Raw genomic sequence first — 24244 nt, 5'->3', positions numbered from 1 at the left:
GAACAACGTCACTCCTAACGTATGTGAGAAATCAATACATTGGGTTTAAAGGTAGGTTTAGAAATAACAAAGCCTTGACGTGGTCATAGTGAGCGGTTAGATGAAGCCAACTAGCGTAGTTCGAGAAAATATGTCTAGTAAATTATTGTAGTTGCTCGAGAGAGAATTACGGCACCTAAAGAGCTCACGATCAATAGAGAATACATCGGCGAAATTGTAGGGAACATAGCTGTAATGATTCCGACAATTGGGAAAATCATAACTCTAGATCTCCTTAATTTAGTCTCCAACCCTTTGTCTCGTTAGTTGATAATTTTATCACTTTCTAGTATTTGCTAGTTAATTAGTTAGAAATATAAATCTCAATCTTTATAATTTAGAAAATTGTTCAAACTTGTCTTTTTAGTGATATTAAACAGATATAGCTAAGCCTTAGTTTTCTGTGGGATTCGACTCCGGACTTTTAGACCGGATTATATTTGCAGCGACCGCTTATCCTTTTTAGGATTAGAGTTGGGCGTAAACAGTAATCTACAAGGAATCTTAGAATGACCTATTTTCTATTTTCTATTATCAATCTCATCTATTCACCTACTACATAGCATACACTCATCTAAAGTCAAAATTTATATAAATCTACTTCATCTCAATCAAATTTAACTTCTTAGTCAATACATAGAAAGGTTGGCATGCATATATCAGTCAATATGATTTTCCACAAGTTCTTCCATGTCAACTGTTTAACCCCAAAAACACTAGAATAACTGCCACTAACAAGTCTTATGTGTGCTGCATTTGAGATACATATTTGTTAATTGCATTCTCCGATATTATTGGTGCATCACCTACTTTATTCTTTTCACTCCTGGAAGTGATTGTTTTACAAGCAAGAGAAAACAATAAATGCAGCTATGGATATTATTGGATTTTAGTTAGTTAGTTGCTAGGGTCAACGTGTAAATACTAGAAGTTAGAGGTGCTTATTATTATTTTAGTGTTTCCTAGTAACTACTTTGTATATATGTAGTTGTTTACAATTGTTAATATCAGTTGAGCAATTCCCCAAACAATCGTCTTCTGCATTTAGTCGTCTTCGGCATGCTTCCAATTGCACATCTATGGCTAATTCTAACATGGTATCAGAGCTATGGAGATTGATTCATGTGGATACCTAGCCTTGCTCAACTAATTTCTTACTCAATTCAAGTGCTTGTCTTCGATTCAGTGAAGTTTTTTTTTCAATTGTGAAGCTCAATGCGACAGAGAAAATTGATCATACTCATCCATTTTTTCTCCGACCTTCAGATACACCTGGCTTGATTTTAATCCCAATTCAGCTCAAAGGTTCCAAAAACTATGGATTGTGGAGTAGATCGATGTGACTTGCCCTCAAGGCTAAGCGGAAGCTAGGGTTTGCTACAGGGACGTGTGCTAAACACTCGTTCAAGGATTCTCTTCATGAGGAATGGGAAACTTGCAATGCAATTGTCCACTCCTAGATTATGAACTTACTTTCGAAGGATCTGCTTAGCAGGATAATATATGCATCATATGCTAATGCAGTTCGGGAGGACCTCAAGGAGCTTTTTGATAAGTTGAATCGAGTGCACATGTTCCAATTGCACAGAGCAATTTCGCGATTATCACAACTACAAGGATTAGATTTAGTGGTCGTGTATTTCACCAAATTAAAGGAACTCTGGGCAGAGTATGATGTGTTAGTGTCGTCTCCTAAATGTGGATATGCAAAGTCAAAAGAGCATGTGACACCAATGACCACAGTACAAAGAACAGAGCAAGAGACTCCAAGAAAGCAGACTAAATCATAGATACGAAAGTTTTCCTACAAAGGAGTTGGCTTTAACAACCCATAAGGGACGGGTTGCCAAGCTACACTAACAGTTAATTTGCTTATAGTCGCAAAAGTTTTCCTACAAAGGGGCTGACTTCAACAACCCATAAGGGACGGCTTGCTAATGTACACAACTCAGAAAACTTTTGTACTATAACCAAATGTTAATGCAGTTTCGGATGGCCAGAATGACACCGATGACCAAGCTCAGATCTTACTGGATCAGACCTATATGTGTCGCAAATCGCAATAAATATTTGAGCTCCTGCCTCTTTTTTTTTGGGTGGGGGGCGCACATCTTCAATTAATGCATCATTTGATTAGCAAAAAATGGTTAAGCTTTTCTCCTTTTTATTTTGTCTAATAATCTCTTACTTAATTTTCTCATGCAGCTATGTTTGAATTCTTTTCTTCGACACAAACTCTTTGGCATATAGTTTAGGTTTTGATAAGGTATATTTTAGGTTTAGAAGCATAAACGCAAAATTATTGGAAATGATTTTCTTTATACTTTTTTTTTTGGGTTGGGGGAGGGGGAGGGGGTTGTTAACGTATTACAAATGTGATTTAGTAACAAAATTACTAGGGAGTATTAAACAAAACTCAACACTTAATCCCAATGTAAACAATATATAAGCTATAGCCAGAGCTAGGGGTGTACAAAGGAAACCGATAAATCGCACCAACCCGATAATCCGAGTCAAACCGAGAAAAAAAACCTGACTATGGTTTGGTTTGGTGTTGGAAATAAAATCCGACCATAACTGGTTTGGTTTGGTTTTAACTAAAGAAAGTCAAACCTAAACCAAACCAACTCGACATTATATATATAGAAATTTTAGATATATTTAATATATAAATATACTTAATGTGATGTAATTTATAAATATTTTAAAAAAATTCATAATTTTATCTTTTAAGGTATTATTTCAAGGTTGGACTTAGAACTTTTATATGCTCCAATATTATATCCATTAATGTTAGTAAATTAAATAAGAGAAATTTTCAGAAACCACTATTGTTTAGTGGCTATTAACTTGTTATAGCTACCATTTACTTAATTACTTCCTATAGCTATCTTTTCAGTTGTTTTGGAGTGTATTCGATGTATTCAAGCTACTGTATTCACGAATACAGTAGCAAAACTAGGCGAAAAAACAGGGCATGCCAGCTATCATCCGTTGTATTCATATGTATTCGTGAGATGTATTCATGAATACAGCGTAAAAATAGGCATCTCCAGCTGTTTAAAAACGGAAAGTGAATCAATTAATATGATAGACTCCTAATATAACTCAACAAACTCAATTATAACACGCAAAATTATTAATCCAGTTCAGGAAAAGATTTCTCAGACGAAAAACACATAAAAACATAGCAATATTCAGAGATTTAGTTCATCCTTTTTTTCATGGTATATACTTACAACCTCTTCACCAATTTGTTGTATCTAACTGTATGGATATGTATTCTAGCTAATTGTATAATGTATTCATGGTAGAATTTTAAAAAATACAGCATGTATAATGTTGTATTCATACTATATGTTTCTCTAACAAAATCTAAATACATCTAAAAGTCACTGTCTACAATCTAAATACATTCAGTGGTTGTATTCATTGATTTTCTATTTATATTGAGAGTATTTTACTGTATTTCTTTGTATTGTTATTTTAAATAAAGATGGATACAGTTAGCTTGAAAATAGAGATGAATACAGTTAGAACTAACAATGTATTTAAAAATGTTGTTGTATGAACTCAAATACATTTAAATACATTTAAATACATCCAAATACAACAGTCAAATACAAAATAAAATCCAGTGTATGCCTTATCGAATACATATAAACACATCTGAATACAAGAATAACTCTTCCGTTGGAATTGTCAACCGGCCGCAAGGGGGCAAAGAAAATCAAAAAGTACTGCCTACCCTACTCCAAGAACCAACTTTGCGATGTCGTCTTGAATTAGACTTCCTTTCACCTCTTCCACGCTTTGGATTTCTTCTCACTGGAGATTTAATAGAAAAATGATCACAAAACAACGCGGGTGGAGCATCCAAATTCTCCTCGTCAAGAACATTATCGGACAATTCGTCCAAATCTGGCAGGAACGTATCAGCAAGAGTTGTCATCCGAGAATGAAGCAAATTAGTTTAATCAGTTTGAAAAGAACATACGCTAGGGTTTAATAGGGAGGTAGTTTTATATAAAGAATGAGAGAGAAAAATATTAGAGAGAGTGTTTAACGGCTTAATTGTAGGAAGTAACCATAATACATATTTTGCTATAAAAAATAAAATGTAGCTATAGAAAATAATATATTAAAAGGGTTTTTATTTATAATAAATACGGTGTAAAGCTTTGCTATAGGAGGTAAAATTTCCAATAAATAATGCTAAGAAAAGCCCAAACCAAAATCAAATCAATAATAATGCTAACAAAAGACATTCAATTCAATACTATGAACGAGAATGTATTGAATATCTATTTTTTATTTTGCAATAATTTAGATAAAAATGCATAACCTATTTTTATTTTTTCTTTAGCGTTTAGTCATGTAATTAATACTCCCTTATTAGTCTATTTATTTAGCATGACTTAGTACTTTTAGATTATGTTTATTTTTATTATGGCGTTTTAATGGGAGAAATTCAAAAATAGCCAGATTTACAAGTGGTCATATAAAAGTAGCCACAGTTTCAAAAGTAATCGAAATTTAGCTACTTTACATGTAAAGATAAATTTGAACAAAAACACTGTTCAAAATCCGGAAAAATACTCCAGTATATTATACTGGAGTTCCAGTATAATATACCGGTCCAACATAATATACTGGAGATTGAAGCACCGGTGCTCCAATCTCCAATATATTATACTGGAACTTTCCGCGTGTTGGAGTCATACACAAGTACACCGATCTCCAGTATATTATGCTGGAACTTTCCGTGTTGCGGCAAAATAGTGGCTATATATTTCAATGACTTTGCAAACGCTGGCTATTTTTGAATGACCAGTCCGAAAACTGGCTAGCCCGTGCTATTTTTACCGTTTTAATTAGCAATATTTATATTACATAATTTTATTGTCTTTATTGTTGAATATTTTAGGATAATTCTATGACACATCTCATATTTTATATTATTTTCTTAGAAAATACTTTATATAGTTGTATCTTACTAGGATTAAAGAAATATATTGAGCACAAGTTATAGGGAGAAATTCAAAAATAGCTAGATTTACAAGTGGGCAATCAAAAATAGCCACAGTTTCAAAAGTAATCGAAATTTAGCCACTTTTCATGTAAAGATAAATCTAAACGAAAATACTGTTTAAAAGTCGGAAAATACTCCAGCATTATATATTGGAATTCCAGTATATTATACTGGAGTTCCAGCATAAGTTGTGACGACCCAAAGGCTCATCACCTGTTTTCTTACCCATTCTGTGCTTCCGAGGCCTTGAAAACCTCATTTAGAGTCCCCTCGATTTGCGTGCGCAGTCCGGGCGTAGCCGGAAAACATAAATATGAAATTCTGTGAAAAATGCTAAATTTTGGTGTTAAAATGAATAAGTTTGACTTTAGTCAACATTTTGGGCAAACGGATCCGGACCCGTGATTTGACGGTCCTGGAGGGTCCGTAGGAAAATATGGGACTCGGGCGTATGCCCGGAATCGAATTCCGAGGTCCCGAGCCCGAGAAATGAATTTTTTAAAGGAAATTATTTTTCTGAAATTGTTAAGGAAAATTGAAATAAAAATTGATTAGAACGTGTTGGTATGGGGCCCGTATTTTGGTTCCGGCGCCCGGTACAGGTCTTATATGTGATTTAAGATGTTTCTGTAAAGTTTGGTTGAAATCGGACGTCGTTTGACGTGTTTCGGGCTTACAGTTCTAAATTTGAAACTTAATGAAGTTTGAAGAAAAACTCTTGATTTTGAGGTTTGATTCATTGTTTTTTTATGTTATTTTGGCGATTTGATCGCACGGTTAAGTTCGTAGGATGATGTTGAGTTAGTGATGTGTTTGGTTAGGAGCCCCGAGGGCTCGGGAGTGTTTCGGAGGTGTTTCGGAGTGGTTTTGGACTTATGAAAATAGCAGATTTTGCTTCAGCTGTTGCAGACCCCATTTCTTCTTCGCGTTCGCAACGCATCTTCCGCGTTCGCAAAGCTTTGATTTTTCTTTCATCGCGTACGCATCCCTGCCTCGCGTTCGCGTAGGGTTATTTGACCCTGAGGGCTTAGCTTTCTTTTCCTCTTCGCGTTCGCATGCATATATTCGCGTTCGCGTAGCTTTGCAGGATTCCTTCATCGCGTTCGCGTAGGTCAATTTCAGGGCCACAGCCTTTTTACTCTCCGCCTTCGCGTTCTTCTTCTCGCGATCGCGATGGTCCGTTAAGTGTACTCATCGCGAACGCGACCAGCGTGTCGCGAACGCGATGAGTAATTTCACCCAGTTATTTTTAAAACCCCAAAACAGAATCATTACGGGATTTCACCAAGTTTTCACCAAAACCTTTCTTCTCCAAGCTCTTGGGCGACCATTGAAGCAATTCTTCACCAAAACCTCTTGGGTTAGTAATTCTTAGCTTATTTTCTTCCATTTCCTTAAACATCTATTGAAATTCTAGGTCTAAAACATGTGATTTAAGGTAGAAAATTGGGTATTTGGGTAGAGTTAGGGCTTTTTGATTTTTCTTGATTTAGACCTCGTTTTGGGGTCGAATTTAAAAATAAATTATATATTTGGGCTCGTGGGTGAATGGGGGATTTGATTTTGGTCCGAACCTCGGGTTTTGACCAAGCGAGCCCGGGGTCGATTTTTGACTTTTGGGAAAAATGATGGAAGAGCTATAATTAAGCATTGGGTTCTTATTGTTTAGCATTTATTGATGTATTGAAGTCATTATTGTATAGATACAATTGATTTGGAGCTGAATTCGAGAGGGAAAGCGGTAATTGAGGATTAAATTGGCCATGGAAGTTTGAGGTAAGTGTTTGGTCTACCCTAGCTTGAGGGATTAGGAGTTGAGTCTTATTTGCTAATTGCTTCTTGTTAAGTACGACGTATAGGCATGGTGACGAGTATCTATACGTTGGTGTCGAGCATGACCGTGAGTCTTAAATTGATAGTTGTTGTGTTCTTAAATGATACTGCGGATGCTTTAAATTGATGACTCTTGATATTGAGTAGAGATTTAGTTCATTTTCGTGGACTTTATTTACGCTTGAGTACTGGTATTAATTGAGCTGAGTAAGAGTTGAGCTAGGATTTGGTTATAGCTGATTCTCCCTTGTCGGGATGGTTATTTTGATATTGTTGTTCCCTTGCCAGGAAATTATTATTATATTGCTTTTGTTTTCCTTGCCGGAATTTTATTGTGACTTTGTGTTGAATTGAAAGGGAGCGGGTGGTACGCCTACCACAAGTTATTGATTGAAATGGGCGCGGGTGGTACGCCTACCACAAGTTATTGATGAAATGGGAGCGGGTGGTACGCCTACCACAAGTTTTTGATGAAATGGGAGCGGGTGGTACGCCTACCACAAGATATTGATGAAATGGGAGCGGGTGGTACGCCTACCACGAGTTATGATGAAATGGGAGCGGGTGGTACGTCTACCACGAGATTTGATGAAATGGGAGCGGGTGGTACGCCTACCACGGAAACATTGAGAAATGGGGTCGGGTTGCACGCCTGCAACGAGATGTGTACTGACAGTGAAATCTGCTTTTATTTCTCTTATCCGTGTTAGAGTTAATTTATTAATGTTCCTTATTATTCTCTTGAAATTCTGTATTATCTGCTATCCCCGAAGCATGTTCCCCTCCCATTTAAAATGTTTATTCTTGTTATTTTCCCACTGTATATGTACATATATATATAACTGCAGGTTTATGTGGTAGTCCGGTCTAGCCTCGTCACTACTTCGCCGGGGTTCGGCTAGGCACTTACCAGCACATGGGGTCGGTTGTGTTGATGCTACACTCTGTGCTCTTTTGCACAGATCCAGGTGTCGGAGCAGCTTTCGATGCGCAGCAGTAGTCAGGGAGCCGACCATCAGTCCACGAGACTCCGAGGTAGCCTTGCTGGCGTCCGCAGGCCCGGCGTCTCTTCTTTCAGTTTTCATGTTCTGTTGACACTTGTATTCGAAACAGACTATGTCCTTTATTTCAAACTCTTATTTGTAGTAATCCTAGACAGTCCGTGTATTATTGTGACACCAGGTGCTGGGTAGAGACTTGTATTGGCTTTCTAGACGCTGTTTCTATATTTAGTTCAGACTTCCGCTAAATTTTACTTTCCGCTGTCTTTAAACTGCTTATTCATTGATAATTTAATTGTAAATCATGTATAAAACGAGATAGGTTAATGTTTGCAAAGGTTCTTGGCTTGCCTAGCTACCACGAGTAGGCGCCATCACGACTCCCGAGGGTGGGAAATCCGGATCGTGACATAAGTATATTGGAACTCCAGTGTATGAACTTTCAGCATATTATGCTGGACCGATATATTATACTGGAACTCCGATATATTATACTGGATCTCCGGTATATTATGCTGGAACTTTCCGTGTTGCAGTAAAATAGTTGCTATTTTTCAATGACTTTGCAAATGCTGGCTATTTTTGAATGACTAGTCCGAAAACTGGCTAGCCCATGCTATTTTTACCAAGTTAAATGTTTTGTTCTACGAAGATTTTACCGAAAAAAACCCGAATAACCCGAAAACCCGAGAAAATCCGAGATTGAAAAACCCGAGTTTTATTGGTTTGGTTTGATCTTCAGATTTAATAACCTAACACAATTGATTTGGTTTTGTAATTGTAAAATCCGAACCAACCCGACCTATTAGGAATAGAAGTAACTGATCCTACTATTTTCCTAATTGCTACTACAAGCTTTCATGATCCAAGCGAAATATACATAACTGAAATTCAACATCGACAAATGTATAGAAATCAATTTCCATGGGATAAGAACAACTCCAGACATCATTCTAAAGATAAATCAGTGTTGATCAGGCTTGTCAAAAGGAATAGAAGCTGCATTCTAAGTTTACAAACAAAATGGAAGATAAACAGGCGAATCCAAGATTGTAACTTGACGGGTTCGACCTTTAAAGTTGAAGAGTTCACAAGGCTCATGCACTAGAAGTAGTTAAACAACTATGGCAAGCCAGAGAATTGAGGACACAGGTTCCAAAAACAGGTGGCCTCATTCTTTTGGGGTCTGCAACAGGAATATCCATTCTATCCAAACAAACAGAATAAAACATGGCCAAACTACCCTTGAGAAATGATCTTCTAGTACATAAAATTTGTATCTACGATCTTAATTTGGTGGCAGAAATATGATACAACTTCCACCTACCTTGTAACAACATACAAGCTCAGAAGATACTCTTAAGTAGTTCACGTAATCGCATTTTAAGTGACTAGATTCAGAACGCTTACAAAAATAAACAGCTTTCATATCTTGAAGTGGAGATCTACCTCGTGCTTTTTCTCATAATTAGCTAAAGAAAGCAACATGGAGTGAAGTAGACATACTATGTCTCCAGTTATTTTATGTGGCAACTACTGTTCCGCCAAGCACTAATAGGAAAAAGCAATAAGCATCGGAAAGGAGTAATCAAAGTTAAAAGAAAAGGCAGCTGCGAGCAGCTACGAATTATCAATTCTGGTCTCGAGCATAAACAATGGAGTAACATTAGCACCAGAATGATTACTCTCCATAGAGATTTTCAACAAAGTGTTTAAGTCCGCTATGAGATCACTCAATTTACAACAAGCAGGACTCACCTCTACATGACACTAAACCACGAGACAGCAGAAATAAATTCTTATCAGAAGATTAGGGAAAATAGCCCAAGATAGCTGTATCATGCTGTCCAATGCTGTTAGCCTGTTACCAACAGCTATTTGATATTTCATATTCATCTGAACAATCTTGCTTTATATGCGACTGCTGCCATCATGTCTTCACAGACAACAGCTTACCTCAATAAGAAATACAGAACTGAGGAAAGTCGAGCTCTTATGCAACCACGGAGTAGAGCAGCTTTTTTAGAGAACTACATTGATCAATATACTTAGAGAATGTTGTTACCATTGACTCCGAGGTCCATTATGACATTAATGCTCCCAAATTGACATTTCCTTCATTATTCATCACTAGTAGCCGACAGGGGTTAAATTAGACAGCAACATGGAGGCTGACAAGAGAAACACAGTGCTAACCACAACATAATTACACCTGTAGAAGTTCGTCTAAGTGAACAATTTCAGCACTGACACTATGCACCAAATTCATAAAAACACAGCTGACTTTGACCTGAAGACAGTAATAGGCTGGAAAGTGGATTCATAGTCTTGTAAGGACCAATACAAAAAGATACTAAAAACTGAAACACCACTTATCCAATAAAAGGTTCTAAATCAAAGACTCAGGTATTATACAGAAGACAGTTTCCAGATATATCCATAAGCCAAATTAACAGGATAATTGCATAATGACAAATCAACAGTTACCCTGAATATTAATCATCCCCAGTTGGAAACAAAGTAAGAACCTTTCTCCCATTAGCAGCTGTAGCTGATTCCACATCCTCAACATAAGATGGCACCATAGGCCTACTACTATGCACTGATGTTCCCATTCTTTGAACCTGCTGCTGCGACTGCCGCGACAAGAATGGAACCTCAAACTGCCCGTTTGGTGGCGACCGAAATGCCTATACTGTTGCTGAAGCTGTGGAGGGTGTCCAACAACTGCAGCCATCTGATGATGATGCTGCATTGCTGCCACTGGCACGAACGGCATATACTGGTCAGAATTACCCCTCCCCGGATGCAAAAAATGTGGAGGCACTGGCGAACTAGCAAACAGTTGATCTGTTGCTGTATCCACCATCCCTCCCCCGGATAAACCCGGTATACTGCCATTACCATTGCCACTGCCACCATTAGAAAGTCCCTGCATACGTTTCAAATATAGCCTATACTTCTGCAAATGACTAGCCACATTCTCACGAGTTAAGCCATCTACACTCATCAACTGCAGTACAGTTTTGGGGACAGCATTCTTGATCCCCAAATGAGCAGCTGCATCCACAAACCTCTTGTGGAGCTGTGGGGTCCACACAAGCCTAGGCCTTTTTAGGTGCGGGCAGGTTCATCAACGCCCCCTGAACCTGCAGTGCCACCCAACTCGGCCGAGTCAAACTCGGCTGATGAGTTAGGGTGAGATGAAGGTGTATGAACTCCTACTGGTAGAGTACTCTGCTGGTGTTGTTGGTGGTGGGTTTGGGGAAGCGGACTATTGGGGTTTTTAATATCAAAAGCTAATGCTAAATCAGGAGTGATTAGGGTTTGGGATAAAGGCATTAGCTCCTCAGGAGAAGGAAGTTCTTCTTCCCACTTCGCAAATCAATTAGAATCTTCTTCCCTCATTTCACTAAACCTTCAAGAATATTCTAAATTACAAGATTTTGGACCAATTGACAATTGAACTGAAAAAATGAGTCTTTTTAACAGATGGGGTTGGAGATAGAGAGTGTAAAAGTTGAAAAAAATCGGATTTTTCGTCTCCTTTTTGAAATTCAGATTGAAGAACTTAATTGATAAATGAACTTGAAACACAAGGTAGGAGCAGGAGAAGGAATTTCTTTTTTAGAGAGTGGAATTGTGATATAAAGCATAAAACTTGAAAGGATTAGATTTTTCTGAGATGGAGTTGAAATTATTTCTGCGGTCAATGATCTCTACTTCTTGGAAATTCAGATTGATGGACTAATTCTAACAAATGAACTGAAGACTAAGGTAGAAGAAGATTAAAAAAGGAGTGTTTTTGAGAATTATTGTCTTAACACTTCAGCTACCTAATGACAATTATTGTACCCCACATCCCCAATACTAGCTCCCATTTTCTTGTGAATTACATGATACAAACCTAAAAATTGAAAAAACAGAGAAGGGCAGCTCGGTAGCGAAATTCCTGCATTCACGTAGGATTCAGGAAAGGGTCACATCCAAAGTGACTGATTCCACAACTCGAATCCGTAACTTATAAGTCACACGAAAACAATTTTATTATTGATGCAAAGCTTCCCTTCGCTAATTGGAAAAAGAAACGTCATCCTACTAATAGATAAAATGTAATACTAATAGAGAGCCAGAGACACACACCAAAATCCTAAAACAAAACAAGAATAGCTTTCTAGACTCTAATGAAACGTTAAATACATTCCCAATATATAGATATATATATATATAGAAGTTTGCTCATGAAGATGAAGCTGTATCGAGAAAAGAAATAGCACTAGACTACATATATGTCATGAGGATGGTTGGTTTCAAAGGACAATTGTATTATTATTACGAGTTCATATCCGATAAGTTTGTGGAAAAGAATAACGAAAGAAAAAGAATTATTATAAAACATTTTGGCTTTGAAGTTGGCAATAGAAGAAGGATCCTTTTTTTGTTAGATGTAGTGCATTTTCAAAGTGACATTGCAAAAAGAAATGCTAAAATCTTGTAGTTCAAGACCTTAGGCTAGCGTAGCAATAAAGTGTCTTAACTTCGACAGTCCTAGTGAAAACTTTAGATTTCGCGAAGCTCTTTGAATTCCCAACATGAAATCCACATAACAGGAACAGTCTCATTGCTATTTCTCGATTGAAAGTTCCACCTCTAAATGTATGGTTTTCTTTAAATATAAGAAAATATCAGCAGCTTAGCAGCCTTGACATCTTATTGTAGGTGTAAAGAGCTAAAGAAAGTGTTTACTTCTCAATAACTCGTTTAGCTCCATCCAAGGTATTCTTGAGAAGCATTGCAACAGTCATCGGTCCTACACCTCCCGGAACTGGAGTTATCCATCCAGCTACATTACATGCTTCCTGAAAATCGACATCTCCAACAAGCCTATATCCTGACTTCCTAGTAGGATCATCAACAGCATTTGTCCCTACGTCAATCACTGCAGCACCAGGTTTGATCCAGCTGCCTTTGATCTGAAAAATAAGGAGCGACTTGGTTCAGAGGCCAGTCATCTATGGAATAAAAATCAGCACTTGCTGAATGGTTTTATTACTGCCATAAGCAGGGTTATATTTCATTGAGAAAGCTCTATTGCAAGGGAATAGTAAACAAAGAATTAATTAATAGAAGCAAAATGATTACAAAAAGGAGGGTGAGAAGGGAGAAATGAATGCTTCTTGTTACCATCATAGCTTGCCCCGCAGCAGCAATAATAATGTCTGCTTCACGAACGATTTTTTCTGGTTCCTTGGTGCGCGAGTGAACTATAGTAACAGTGGCATTTTCCTTCAGAAGGAGCAGAGACACTGGTAATCCAACAATGTTACTTCGACCAACCACAACTGCATTCTTCCCCTTTATGCTAATCCCACTCCGATGTAAAAGCTCGATGCATCCCTGTTTAGCAGAGACCAGATAGGGTGCTTTTAGAAGACAACAACAGATGGTTGTATATAGATAGTATAGATTTGAACATTTATTCTTAAATAAGGCAGGAGAATTAGAGAACTGGATGTTTCGATCTTCCATAATAAAAATATTAGTTGTCCTCAGAATTACCTTGGGCGTGCAAGGGAGGAACAGAGGTTGTCTGTCTTTCATTGCAAGCTTGCCAATATTCAGAGGATGAAAGCCATCTACATCCTTTTCCAGACTGATTTCACCTAGAACTCTCTCTTCATTAATATGTTTTGGTAACGGAAGCTGTACCAGTATACCTGTAGCAATGCACAGAGTGCCTTTAGTTCACTTGTCTTTGTTATGCATCATTGATATTCTACCCCACACATTTGCTTCTCAACAATATACTTGTGGAGCATTACCAATAAACCAAGAGTGGAAATGCTAACTCAAGGAAAAAGAGAAAAAGAGAAGATAAGAAACATCTCAGCGGCAGTCAGGAAAAACTCGCAAAAACCCCACCTGCTGAGTGAGAATATAAGAGATTCTACAAGGTGAAACCTACTTTAAAAAAGTCATGGTAAGAAGCGGTGTAAATAGAGTAGCAGCAGCAGCAGCAGACACCTATATGTATAGGAGTGTCTAGCAGGTAAGCTCTAGCCAAGTTGAAGTCAGAACTACAGAAGTCAAAGTGTAGGAATGAGATATTAGATAGGTGGTACCTTTCAGACACAGCATATTAGATATGCGATCTGATCTGAGGATTTCACAATATGTCAAATACACTTAATATACTAACTGATTATGCAGTACCCGCTTAGTACCAACGTCATAAAGCAATATGCAGGTTGCATAAATGGCTGGTCACTATAGATGCAACTATGTTGCCAACAATTAACACAATTGAGTTTGTCCAACAGAGCAATTTCATTCAGAATATTTTGCATTGAGCCAACAATAGCTAGGACCTTAAGATTTTCTTCTTGACTAACTACCCAGGCATGGACAATGTTGGCTAAAAATAACCTGGTTGTGTACAAAAATAAAAGTAGGAGCATGGATGACAAATTAACATCTGCAATATGTGCAAACCAAGTACAGACAAACAAGGCTAAATTTCCCCCACTCAAACAACATAAGTATAAGAAAGCAAAAGGCCAGAAAGATTAACTTCCTACTATCGCCAATGACTAACCATGTACATCAGGATTAGCATTCAGCTCGTGGACCTTGCTAATCAATTCATCTTCAGCTACGTCCTCTGGGAGATCTATGTCAAAAGATTGAATGCCAAGCTCAGCACAAGATTTTCTCTTCATATTCACATAACTTTGAGAATCCTTCCTATTTCCTACAATGACTACTGCCAACCCAGGGACCTGAAAATAACAATAAACTTGGATACTTGAATTCCGCATGAGCCATGAAAAAATACAATTTCTGATTAAGAACATTGCTTCACCAGCTTCAAAATTCAAATACATCATATACACATTAAAGCATGCACGTAGTCTGTGAATTATCTTCATAATCCACGATATAATTACCAGATTAATAGGAAAATCTGCGTACATGCATTCGCTTAAGCATGCAGATACACATGTCAGGGAACTAACCTTGCCATACTTTTCTGAAAGGAGTCGGACTTCAGAAGCAATCTCAGAACGAATAGTTTGAGCAATTGCTTTACCATCAATGATGGTAGCCTTGTGATCTGACGGCGATGCCATTGTTTCTTCAAACGAGAGATAACTTCCCTATAATTTCAGGACTGCTAGTTTCATAGCAGAAAAGATATGTTAAACCAAAGGGTTGGACTAGGGTAAGAGTAGGCATATTCAAAGTCAATATTCTACTACATAATTCAGTACCAATCCAAAACATATTAAGCAGCTATCGATTTACTTCAGCTATAGTGATATTTCAAAGTATATTGTGATTAGCGTGGTGCCTAACAAGAGTGTGGCTTTCAGAAGGCTAATATATGTCTGGCTAAAGTGTATTTGTGGACTGATGAGTGCATTCTTTCCCTACTTCAGAGGAACAAGTGCACTACTTTTCCTAAAGTTCCATTAGGAAGAAAAAATCATTTAGAGATGGAGCTTTAAAAGGAGTGGAAAAACTAACAGATTTGATTGACTGTTTGTTTGCAAGCTTAATGTTGAATAACAGGTCTTTTCAATTTTGAAGCCTAATTAAAGATGATTAAGTTCGGTTTTGATTTGGACATGAATATAATCTTGTTCAGCCAAATTTAACATTGAAACTTTCATTACCTCAGTATAGCGGTAGCTCGTAGAGATGCAAGGTGCAGATAAGCACAACTTATTATGACAGGCACAATTTTAAGAAAAGCAAACCTTGCACCACAGTGCTCTATAACTGTAGGTGAATTAGAAAATTCAACAATTAAGGTCCATTTTCAAGTAGTAAAGTGTTCATATAACAATGCTGGTAGTTGGTTCTGCTACAGAAGCCATTGAGGTTTTTAAAGTAAACTTAAAGGTCCTCAATTGGGAGGAAAAAACTTTTGTAGCCTCCTTATTTGAATTTTTCATATAAACTAATTGGAGATAACCCCAATTCAAAGTGACTTCCTCTAGCATTGATAGCTCGAAATATCTCAAAGCTTTTCTCAATTATTTAGCCAGCTTTGGGTTACATGCTTAAGTTTAGCACCTTCAACCAGTAAATAATCAACTACGTCTCAATCCCAAACTAGTTGGGATCAACAAACCATATGACCCTCTATATCCATTTTGCTGCTCTCTTGCCCTTTTCATTCCAATACTTGGAAATAATTACTGTTATAATCACACTATATAATGCTGAAAAGAATAGTCAATCAAACCCACTTAATTTCAGATAAAAATTCAGTTTTCCTTCAGGAAGCAGCAAATAATTCGGCTCCGTATATGCAATTTCATCCTAAATCTCAGTACATACAATTTTAATTCAGTAGCAGATTGTCAATTTCACAATACCATTTAATACATATATCCCCACAGAGCAAAATAGATATGGAGGATTCGTATAGCCAATCCCAATTTGATTGATTGATTGATACCTTCAATAAATGTGATTCGCATAGCATACAGCTTAATTTTAGTAACAACATTCTGAAATACTTACAGCAAAGAAAATCTTGAAATTGTAGCATAGAAATTGGGTCGTCGGATCTGTAAGAAAAATTGGAAAAATTGGCACCCTTTTTAGATAAAATATTCTTTTTGCAGGAAGAGGAGCTGACAATCGCGGGTAGGTGAGTCGGAGAGGATAAAAGACAATCGGGGGTAGGAGCTGACAGAAGCGAACCGTAGAAATTTGAGATTTTTGGGTACCCAATGTGAAAAAAATGAAATTTTGAGAACTAGATAATTTGAAAGTAAAACGCAAGCCATCTCCGAGGCTAGCACCATTTCTTGCGCCAAATTTCACACTAAAATGATGTAATACTAAATTTATTTCAACCATTACACTATTTTTTACACCAAATCTTCTCTCTCTTTTATATTATATTATTATCTTTTATTTACTTTTCATTTTTTATTTCCTTCAAACTAATACTATCTTTTTTCTTTTTTCCATATTCATTATATATAATTCACATTCACCACTTATATAATCATATTTATTACAAAATTATTTTAAAGAATAAATTAACTAAAAGTGAAATCATTGATAAAAGATAATTAAATAAATATTACATCATAGTCAAATTTAATTTAAGTACCACATAAATAGTTAATTTTCGCCTCTATTCTCCCATAAATGCTCGATTAATGCATTACGAAGTGCGAAATGCGCATCTTTATCCTTAAATGAAGCTTCGAGACAGAAAGAATACAAAGAAGAAATAAAATTTTATTGACGAACTTGAATTCCATTGAAGATCCAAATCTTCGTGAATTTTTGCGACAAGAACAAAAACGAATAATCGATAAAAGAAGTCAACAATTTGAACAACCACAACCACAACAATCTTCTACCCCGTTCACTCGGTATTTTGGTAATTATGGTGCACCTGGAAATGACATAGGGGATTACTAAACTTATGTTTTATGTTTTTAATGTAATTTCAATTTTAATGTATCCTCCTTTTATGTACTTTAATTATAATGTATTTTTATTTTATGTATTGTTATTTTTAAATAATGGTTGTATTTCTTTTTATACAATTATAACAATAACAAAATTAACTTATAATTTTATATAAATATAATATATACAAAAATTAATATATCAAAAAATAGGATATAAAATTAAAATTATAAAGATCTTAATATAAAAATTAATTATATACTCAATATATGATAAATTAAAATTACAAAAATAAAAAGATTGAATAAAATATTAATAAATCAAATATAGAGTGATGAATAGTGTTGCACCAAATTTGATGCAACACTATTCATGCTCTATAATAGTGCAAGAAATAGTGTTGCATTAGAGCAAAAAAATACCATTTCTTGCACTAAATTTAAATTTAGTGCAAGAAATAGAGTAGCATTGGAGATGGTCTAAATACAACATACATGCTTTAAAGGGGATCACGTGCGCTCCTTAGCAGGATGAGATTAAATATGTACTACTAGTAGAATCTAACCCAGCAATCCACGTGTCAGCCTTGTCTTTGTTTGTTTTATTTCTTTTTTCTTAAAAATGACTACAAAAGGTAAAAACATGCTACGAGCAAAAATCGAATCGCTGAGTTCCAAGGCTTCAAATGAAGCCCCTTACCGCAGGATTATCACTCTCTAGGAATGGCAGGCGGTGCGGGTGCGGGACGGGTTCTGTCTGAACCCGCAAAATTTAAACCCGCTCCGTCCCGTCCCGCATAGGATTTAAATCCGTATTCACCCGCCTCACACTTTACTCGCGTTCTCCCGCCCCGCCCCGCATCCGCATTTTTTTTTTTTAATGAAATTTCTTTTTTTTTAGTAAGCTAGACTTAAATCTGATTTTTTACTACATAGGCCAAATTTTTTACATGTTTATGTTTTGGCAATTACTAATTGGCCATACTTTTATGTGCTATAATTGTCTGTTTCCTCTTTTCACCGCATGTGAGTAGGCAAAGTGATTTTATTATTGAATTGAAAGCTTGTCTTTTTTTAAAAAAAAATTAATCTAGCCGCAAAGTTAACTTGTAATATGGCTTCTTTATTTCACAAGCTTTAGATAATTTAGCCTTCTTTTTATAGCTAGCAATTCACAAGATATTAAAATAATAAAGTTGTTCTATAGATTATGGGGAAAAACTGAAAACTTTAGACCTAAACAGCAGTTGAACCAATGGGATCAAGAAAATAACATTATGTTGTAGAGGTCAGATTGCATAAATCCCAAGTAAAGAGGTGTATTCAGAAACAAAAAACAATATTATAAGATGCAGAAAGAATTTTACAAGCTATCATAAGAATTGATGGCTACAATAGCCATACATAATTGCAATTGCAATGAAACCACAAGTATTAAAAAGCATTGATTATAGTTGAAGGTTTACTTTTTTAAAAAGATTATTTCATATCATTTGCAGACAAATATGTAATCCAAGCCTCTGCAATCATAAAACTAGGTTAAGCAACATCNTTTATGGTGAGGATAGTTTTGTCTTGAAAAAATTAATTTTCTACTTCTGCTTCTGCTTCTGCTTCTGCTTCTTGGAAGAAGCTAGTTTTCTGCTTCTTCCCAAAAGCAGAAAAACTGCTTCTGATGCTGGCAAAAAGTACTTTTCTGTATTGGCCAAACAACTCAAATTTTTTAAAAAGTACTTTTTTGGGGGAAAAAGTACTTTTGGCCTCCTAGAAGCTTGGCCAAACTGGCTCTAAATTTTATTTATTGTGTGCTTAGTATGTGGAAGTCATTTTCCATGAAAAATGTGTATTCCTAGAAAATATTTTATAAAAAATAATTCTAAATATTTGGTTGGCGAGTAAAAAATACATATAATTATTAATAATATTAGTAAATTAGAGAGCATTGAAATGAAACTTTTGAGCAACCGAGATTAATAATATGTTCAAAGTTAAATGTTGTAAAAAAATCCTCCAATAAGTGAAGAAAGTTATTTTTTTCTGTAACTTTCCTCTCAACTCCATTCTTCGATTCTTCCTCTCTTACAGTTGAATCTTGTCTAATCAAACGCCGCCAGCAATCAGAACCCTAGAATCTACAAACGGAAGACGATAGACATATTTTATCTGTATTTTTTTCGTGTATTCTTCCTATAATCTACAAACTGAAGACGCTAGACATATTTCCACCAGTTTAGATCCCGATCAGAAAATTTCCTTCTCAAAATCAGTAGCCAAGGTGCGTAAAAATTGTGAAAACCCATTTGCTATTCATGATTTTTCGTCTTTTTGTAGGAGTTTGATTTTTGTATTACAGCTTGCACTAAGTAGAACCAGAGAAACTGCCTTCAATAGATATTCATAGAACTTGCATTTTTTTATCGTGTATAAATGAAATCTCGTCGTCGGTCTCTTTCATATTAAACAACCATTGTTGTAATTTAGAGTGTCAAGGATTATTGTTTTTCTTTCTTGGTATTTTTCTCTGCTTTTAAGGATTATTTTTCAAAATTATACTGGTTTTCATTTCGGGGTGTTTTTTTCTCTTCTTTTAAAAATGATCTCAAAAGATATAAAAGGGATTTTTGACTTTTAAAAGTGATCTCAAAAGATATAAAAGGGATTTTTGGCTTTTAAGGGTAATTTGAAGAAGATATTGGTTTTCATTTCTGGGGTTTTTTTCTTCTCCCCCCTTTCTCTTGGTTCCGTGGGTGTTTGCGTGTTTTGCAGGTATCACTTTTGGGAGGTGCACGCGCACAAACAGTAGAGTTGTAGCTATACACCGGGTTCCGCAACATCGGGAGTATACCAAGTCGAGAATTCCAGGTTCTATTTGTGGGAATTGGTACCTCCCGCCTCTTGTTTCTCTATCCCCTGTGTTAATTACTTTGTTGCCGTAGTATTTCGTACTAGTCTAGTCAGTCTATTGGGCTTGTAGTTACTATTTGCTCTCTTTGTTGTTCTGTGTGGTATTTTTTTTCTCCTTTTTCATTTTTAGACCTTCGTAGGTATAGAGACTGTGGTTTGTAATGGCAGAGTAGAGTCATGTCCTCGGGGAGGTCGGGTGGTGGGGAGGGGGGTAGGGCAAGGGTCAGGGGGCGAGTCGGGGCCCAAAGGGTGTAAAGGGAACAAGGTAGCCTGTAGGTTGAGAATTGGATCATGGAATATAGGGACGTTGACGGGTAAGTCTATAGAGCTGGCGAAGATTCTCCAGAAGAGAAGGGTCAATATAGCGTGTGTGCGGAGACTAGGTGGGTAGGATCGAAGGCGAGGAATGTAGACGGGTATAAATTGTGGTTCTCCGGAGTCGTGAAGGGCAAGAACGGAGTGGGCATTTTGGTGGATAGGGAGCTTAGGGAGTCGGTGGTAGAGGTTAGATGGGTGGATGATAGATTGATGGAGATAAGGGTAATAGTTGGAGGGAGCACTCTGAATGTCATTAGCGCTTACGCGCCACAAACAGGCTTGGACGAGGAGGTTAAAAGGCGCTTCTGGGAGGCGCTGGATGAGGTGGTACGGGGTATTCCGCCTATGGAGAAGCTATTCATAGGAGGAGATTTAAATGGTCATTTTGGGTCGTCTGCTGGTGGCTATGGTGAGGTACACGGTGGCTTCGGCTTTGGTGATAGGAACGGGGGCGGTACCTCATTGTTGGATTTCACTAGAGCTTTTGAGTTGGTGATCGTGAACTCTAGTTTTCTGAAGATGGAGGAACACTTGGTTACTTTCCGGAGTATGGTGGCTAAGACTCAAATTGACTATCTCCTCCTCGGGAGGTGTGATAGGGGGGTTGTGCGAGGATTGCAAGTTGATGAAGAGGAAGAAGAGGTTTGTACGGGGCCAGTCGAGGATCGGGTGGGGAGCTTTGTCTAAGAATAATGCGCAGGAGTTGGAGGGGTGTTGATACCCAAATTTTTTTCTATATGTTTTTAATACACGTATATACTTCCAAAATAGCATATATGCATATATAAGCATGCATAAGCTTTTTTATAATTTTTCTATAATTTATAAAGGCTTTAAATTGATTTATTTCTTCCTTTTTTACTTATAAAATTTTCAATAATTATCCTTCAAATTATTGTTGTGGTAATTTAGCCATCTAAATTCTATATTTATGACAAAAATTGCTTAAATATTTTTAGTACATTTTATATAATTGCATTTACGTTTTAAAGCCAATTTGCATATATTTGCAATACTAGCCTTATTAATGCATAATTATGTTATTAATGCATAAAAGGGTCTTTTATATTTTCAAAATGTTAAACAACTATTTTTAATCATTTTTAGCACACGAAATATTTTTAGAAAATCATTTTATTATTTTAATAAATTATATAGTACTCAAAGTGGCTATTTAAAACTTAGCCTATTTTATTTCAATTTCAGCCTAATTTCAACCCAATCCAATCCCAATACCTAGCCCAATTTCTAATTAGAAATACCCGACCCACACCCCAAATGCCCGATCCAGTCCCCTCACCCTTTAATCCCGGCCGTTGATCACAAAGATCAACGGCGATCATTCCTCCTTCCCTTAATTAAACTACCCTATACCCCAAAAACCTAATTCATTTCCCACCTTATACCACCGCCCTAAAATCCTCTCTGCTCTCAAACACTCTCAACCTAAGCCCTAATCTCCAAATGCCGACTCTCCCCCCCCCCCATCTATGGCCATCTCCGGTGAACTCTCATCATCTCTCATGCCTCCAATTGCCTCTCTCATGTCATTCTTGCCATCTCTAAGGCCCTCAAGGGACCAGGGCCATGCTGACTTGCATCTAGGGTTCATCTCCTGCCTGTTCCTGGCCATTGCAGTGTGATTTCGAGTGAAATCGTTCTATATTTGCTATGATCTATGGGTTTCTAGACATGTTTCTTCATCTCTGTATGGTTCTCTTCGAAACCCTAATTTCGTTTCTAAACAGATCTAGGACGATTTGAGTTTGTTTCTTGTGTGTTTTACAATAGCCTTGAGATTCTTTACAATAATCATATGATTTCAAGTGTTTTTCATCTTTTTCTAAAAATTAGGGTTTTCGGAATTTCTTTTTAAACTTTGTTGGATGATTTTTTGTGTTTAAACTTCTGTTTCTCACATATTTTGAACGATTCTATGAGGCTACTACAACCTTAACTCGCCTATGTTGAAAGCCCTAATTTTTAGGGTTCTTCATTTGGTTTCTAAGTATTAGCATGTCTGACTGGTTCTCGCTTTGATTTCTTATGATTTCTCGTAACTGTCTTGCCTTAATATGCTTCTACTGAGTTTCCTAGTCTAAACTTTCACCGATTCTATGTGCTTGTGTTCATCTTGACTGTTCACATCAAGACCTGTATCTTTCTCATTGAATCAGTATTGTTTAACTTTTGTTTTGCTAGAGTTATATGTCGACTCCTGAGTATCTATGTTTTACCCTATTTATATGCTAAACATGCTGACTCTTTTCATGACTTTCTCTTTGATTGAGCCATTTAATATTCTGAATTCCTTATTTCTTGCGTTGATTTGAACACTTTCCCTTAAACTTTCGATTCTTACCTTTCTACTCGATTTGATTGATTTGCTTGCCTTAATTAATTTTCTTTTACCTTGTCTGCATTATTACTTGATTCTTACTGATTGTTTCCTTAATTAGAACTTTATGCATCTACCCTTAATTACCTATGCTATGCCTAAAGCTTTACTTTATTCTTTTTCTTAAATACCTGGCAAGTTTACCGTTGATTGAACTGTCCCTTGATTAAGGGAAGATCTTGCTGATTTATGGGCGACTTCCCTGATTTACTACTTAATTGATTTATTACCTTGTTTTGTTAAGTTTTTATTCCTATATAAACCTTCTCTTCTTTCAAGTTCAAAGAGGAAAAAAAGGAACTCTAGTTCATCTACATTATTATACTTTCAAAAAACCCTCTACTCTCTTCTGTTCCTTACAATTCCTACTAGTTCAGCCGGTTGTAAGTCAAGGCTGACTACTGGCATTATCTTTACTCTGTATTCTGCATACTCTCCTTAACTGGTATGTTCTGATTAAATTCACATTCCAAGCTATGTGCTTACTTTGTTCCTACAGTTTATCAATCTTGATTCCTAGTTTTATGAGTTATTCTACTTAGATGCAATCAGTATGCCTAGATTACTGTATCACAAAGCATGTTTTAAGCTTATGATTCTATACTGTTTAGTATGACCAAACCCTACTTGTTCTAAAATCTTAAATGCTTTCATGAAATGTTTGTCTGGTACAGTTTGTTCTAATGTAATTCTGTTTGTGTCTTAAACCTATGTGTTCTCAACTTAACTTTGTAACTACCACCTATGTATTTGATTTCCATCACTGAGGTGTATGCTAGGTGTTCCCCCTACCTCTTTCCCTTATGTGAGATTTGTTCTGAAGCTGTATGTTCTCTAACCTGCTATCTGACTATTTTAAAATGTCTTCTTAAACTATTCCTACTCTTAACTCTGTTCTGACTTTCATAAAAGTTCTTTCTGCTACTAAGACTTTTTTCTCTGTCTACCAAACTCTTTCAAAGTCATTATACACTCCCACATTACTCCTAGAGTATTAGGTTCTACCCCTCTGGCATGTGTACTGCCTTGAGATCCATGAGATTTCTCTGAACTCTGGCATGTTGATTATCGCGCAGCGGACTCAACCTTAGGAAGAGTGGGCGCTAATACTTTTACCCAATAGTGGTGTCGGGGTCAATTTCCACAGGGAGCTAGAAAGGGAGTCGGATATTTGCTTAGCCTAGAAATGCGTGTTTGCTTCTAATTGATCTTCTATCATTTTTGGGTTTTTATGATTATCAACTACAATTTAACAACTACTAATTATAACTAAATTATG

The 24244-nt window shown here is 36.5% G+C and overlaps 2 protein-coding genes and 1 pseudogene across 3 annotated transcripts; 1 reads left to right on the top strand and 2 right to left on the bottom strand.

The window, feature by feature from the left end:
- Positions 10401–12289, bottom strand: LOC109235231 (annotated as a pseudogene).
- Positions 12325–16658, bottom strand: LOC109235232 (bifunctional protein FolD 2-like). Of its 2 annotated transcripts, none has more exons than XM_019401267.1 (6): positions 16438–16658; positions 14922–15079; positions 14501–14684; positions 13465–13622; positions 13090–13302; positions 12325–12878 (listed from the first exon to the last, which is right to left on the bottom strand). In XM_019401267.1, exons 2-6 carry the CDS (start codon positions 15033–15035, stop codon positions 12648–12650), a joined length of 900 nt encoding a protein of 299 aa, XP_019256812.1. In that variant the 5' UTR covers positions 15036–15079; positions 16438–16658; the 3' UTR covers positions 12325–12647. The 2 variants fall into 2 exon arrangements, with proteins under 2 accessions (XP_019256812.1, XP_019256811.1); XM_019401266.1 differs by having other exon boundaries at positions 14922–15076.
- LOC109235847 (craniofacial development protein 2-like) lies at positions 20778–21254 on the top strand. The gene has a single exon (XM_019402095.1). The coding sequence runs from the start codon at positions 20778–20780 to the stop codon at positions 21252–21254; it is 477 nt and encodes a 158-aa protein (XP_019257640.1).

This window comes from Nicotiana attenuata, chromosome 12 (genome assembly GCF_001879085.1).
Source record: "Nicotiana attenuata strain UT chromosome 12, NIATTr2, whole genome shotgun sequence".
NCBI lineage: Eukaryota > Viridiplantae > Streptophyta > Magnoliopsida > Solanales > Solanaceae > Nicotiana > Nicotiana attenuata.
The sequence above is the reverse complement of the archived record's forward strand: the minus strand, read 5'-3'. Positions and strand labels throughout refer to the sequence as shown.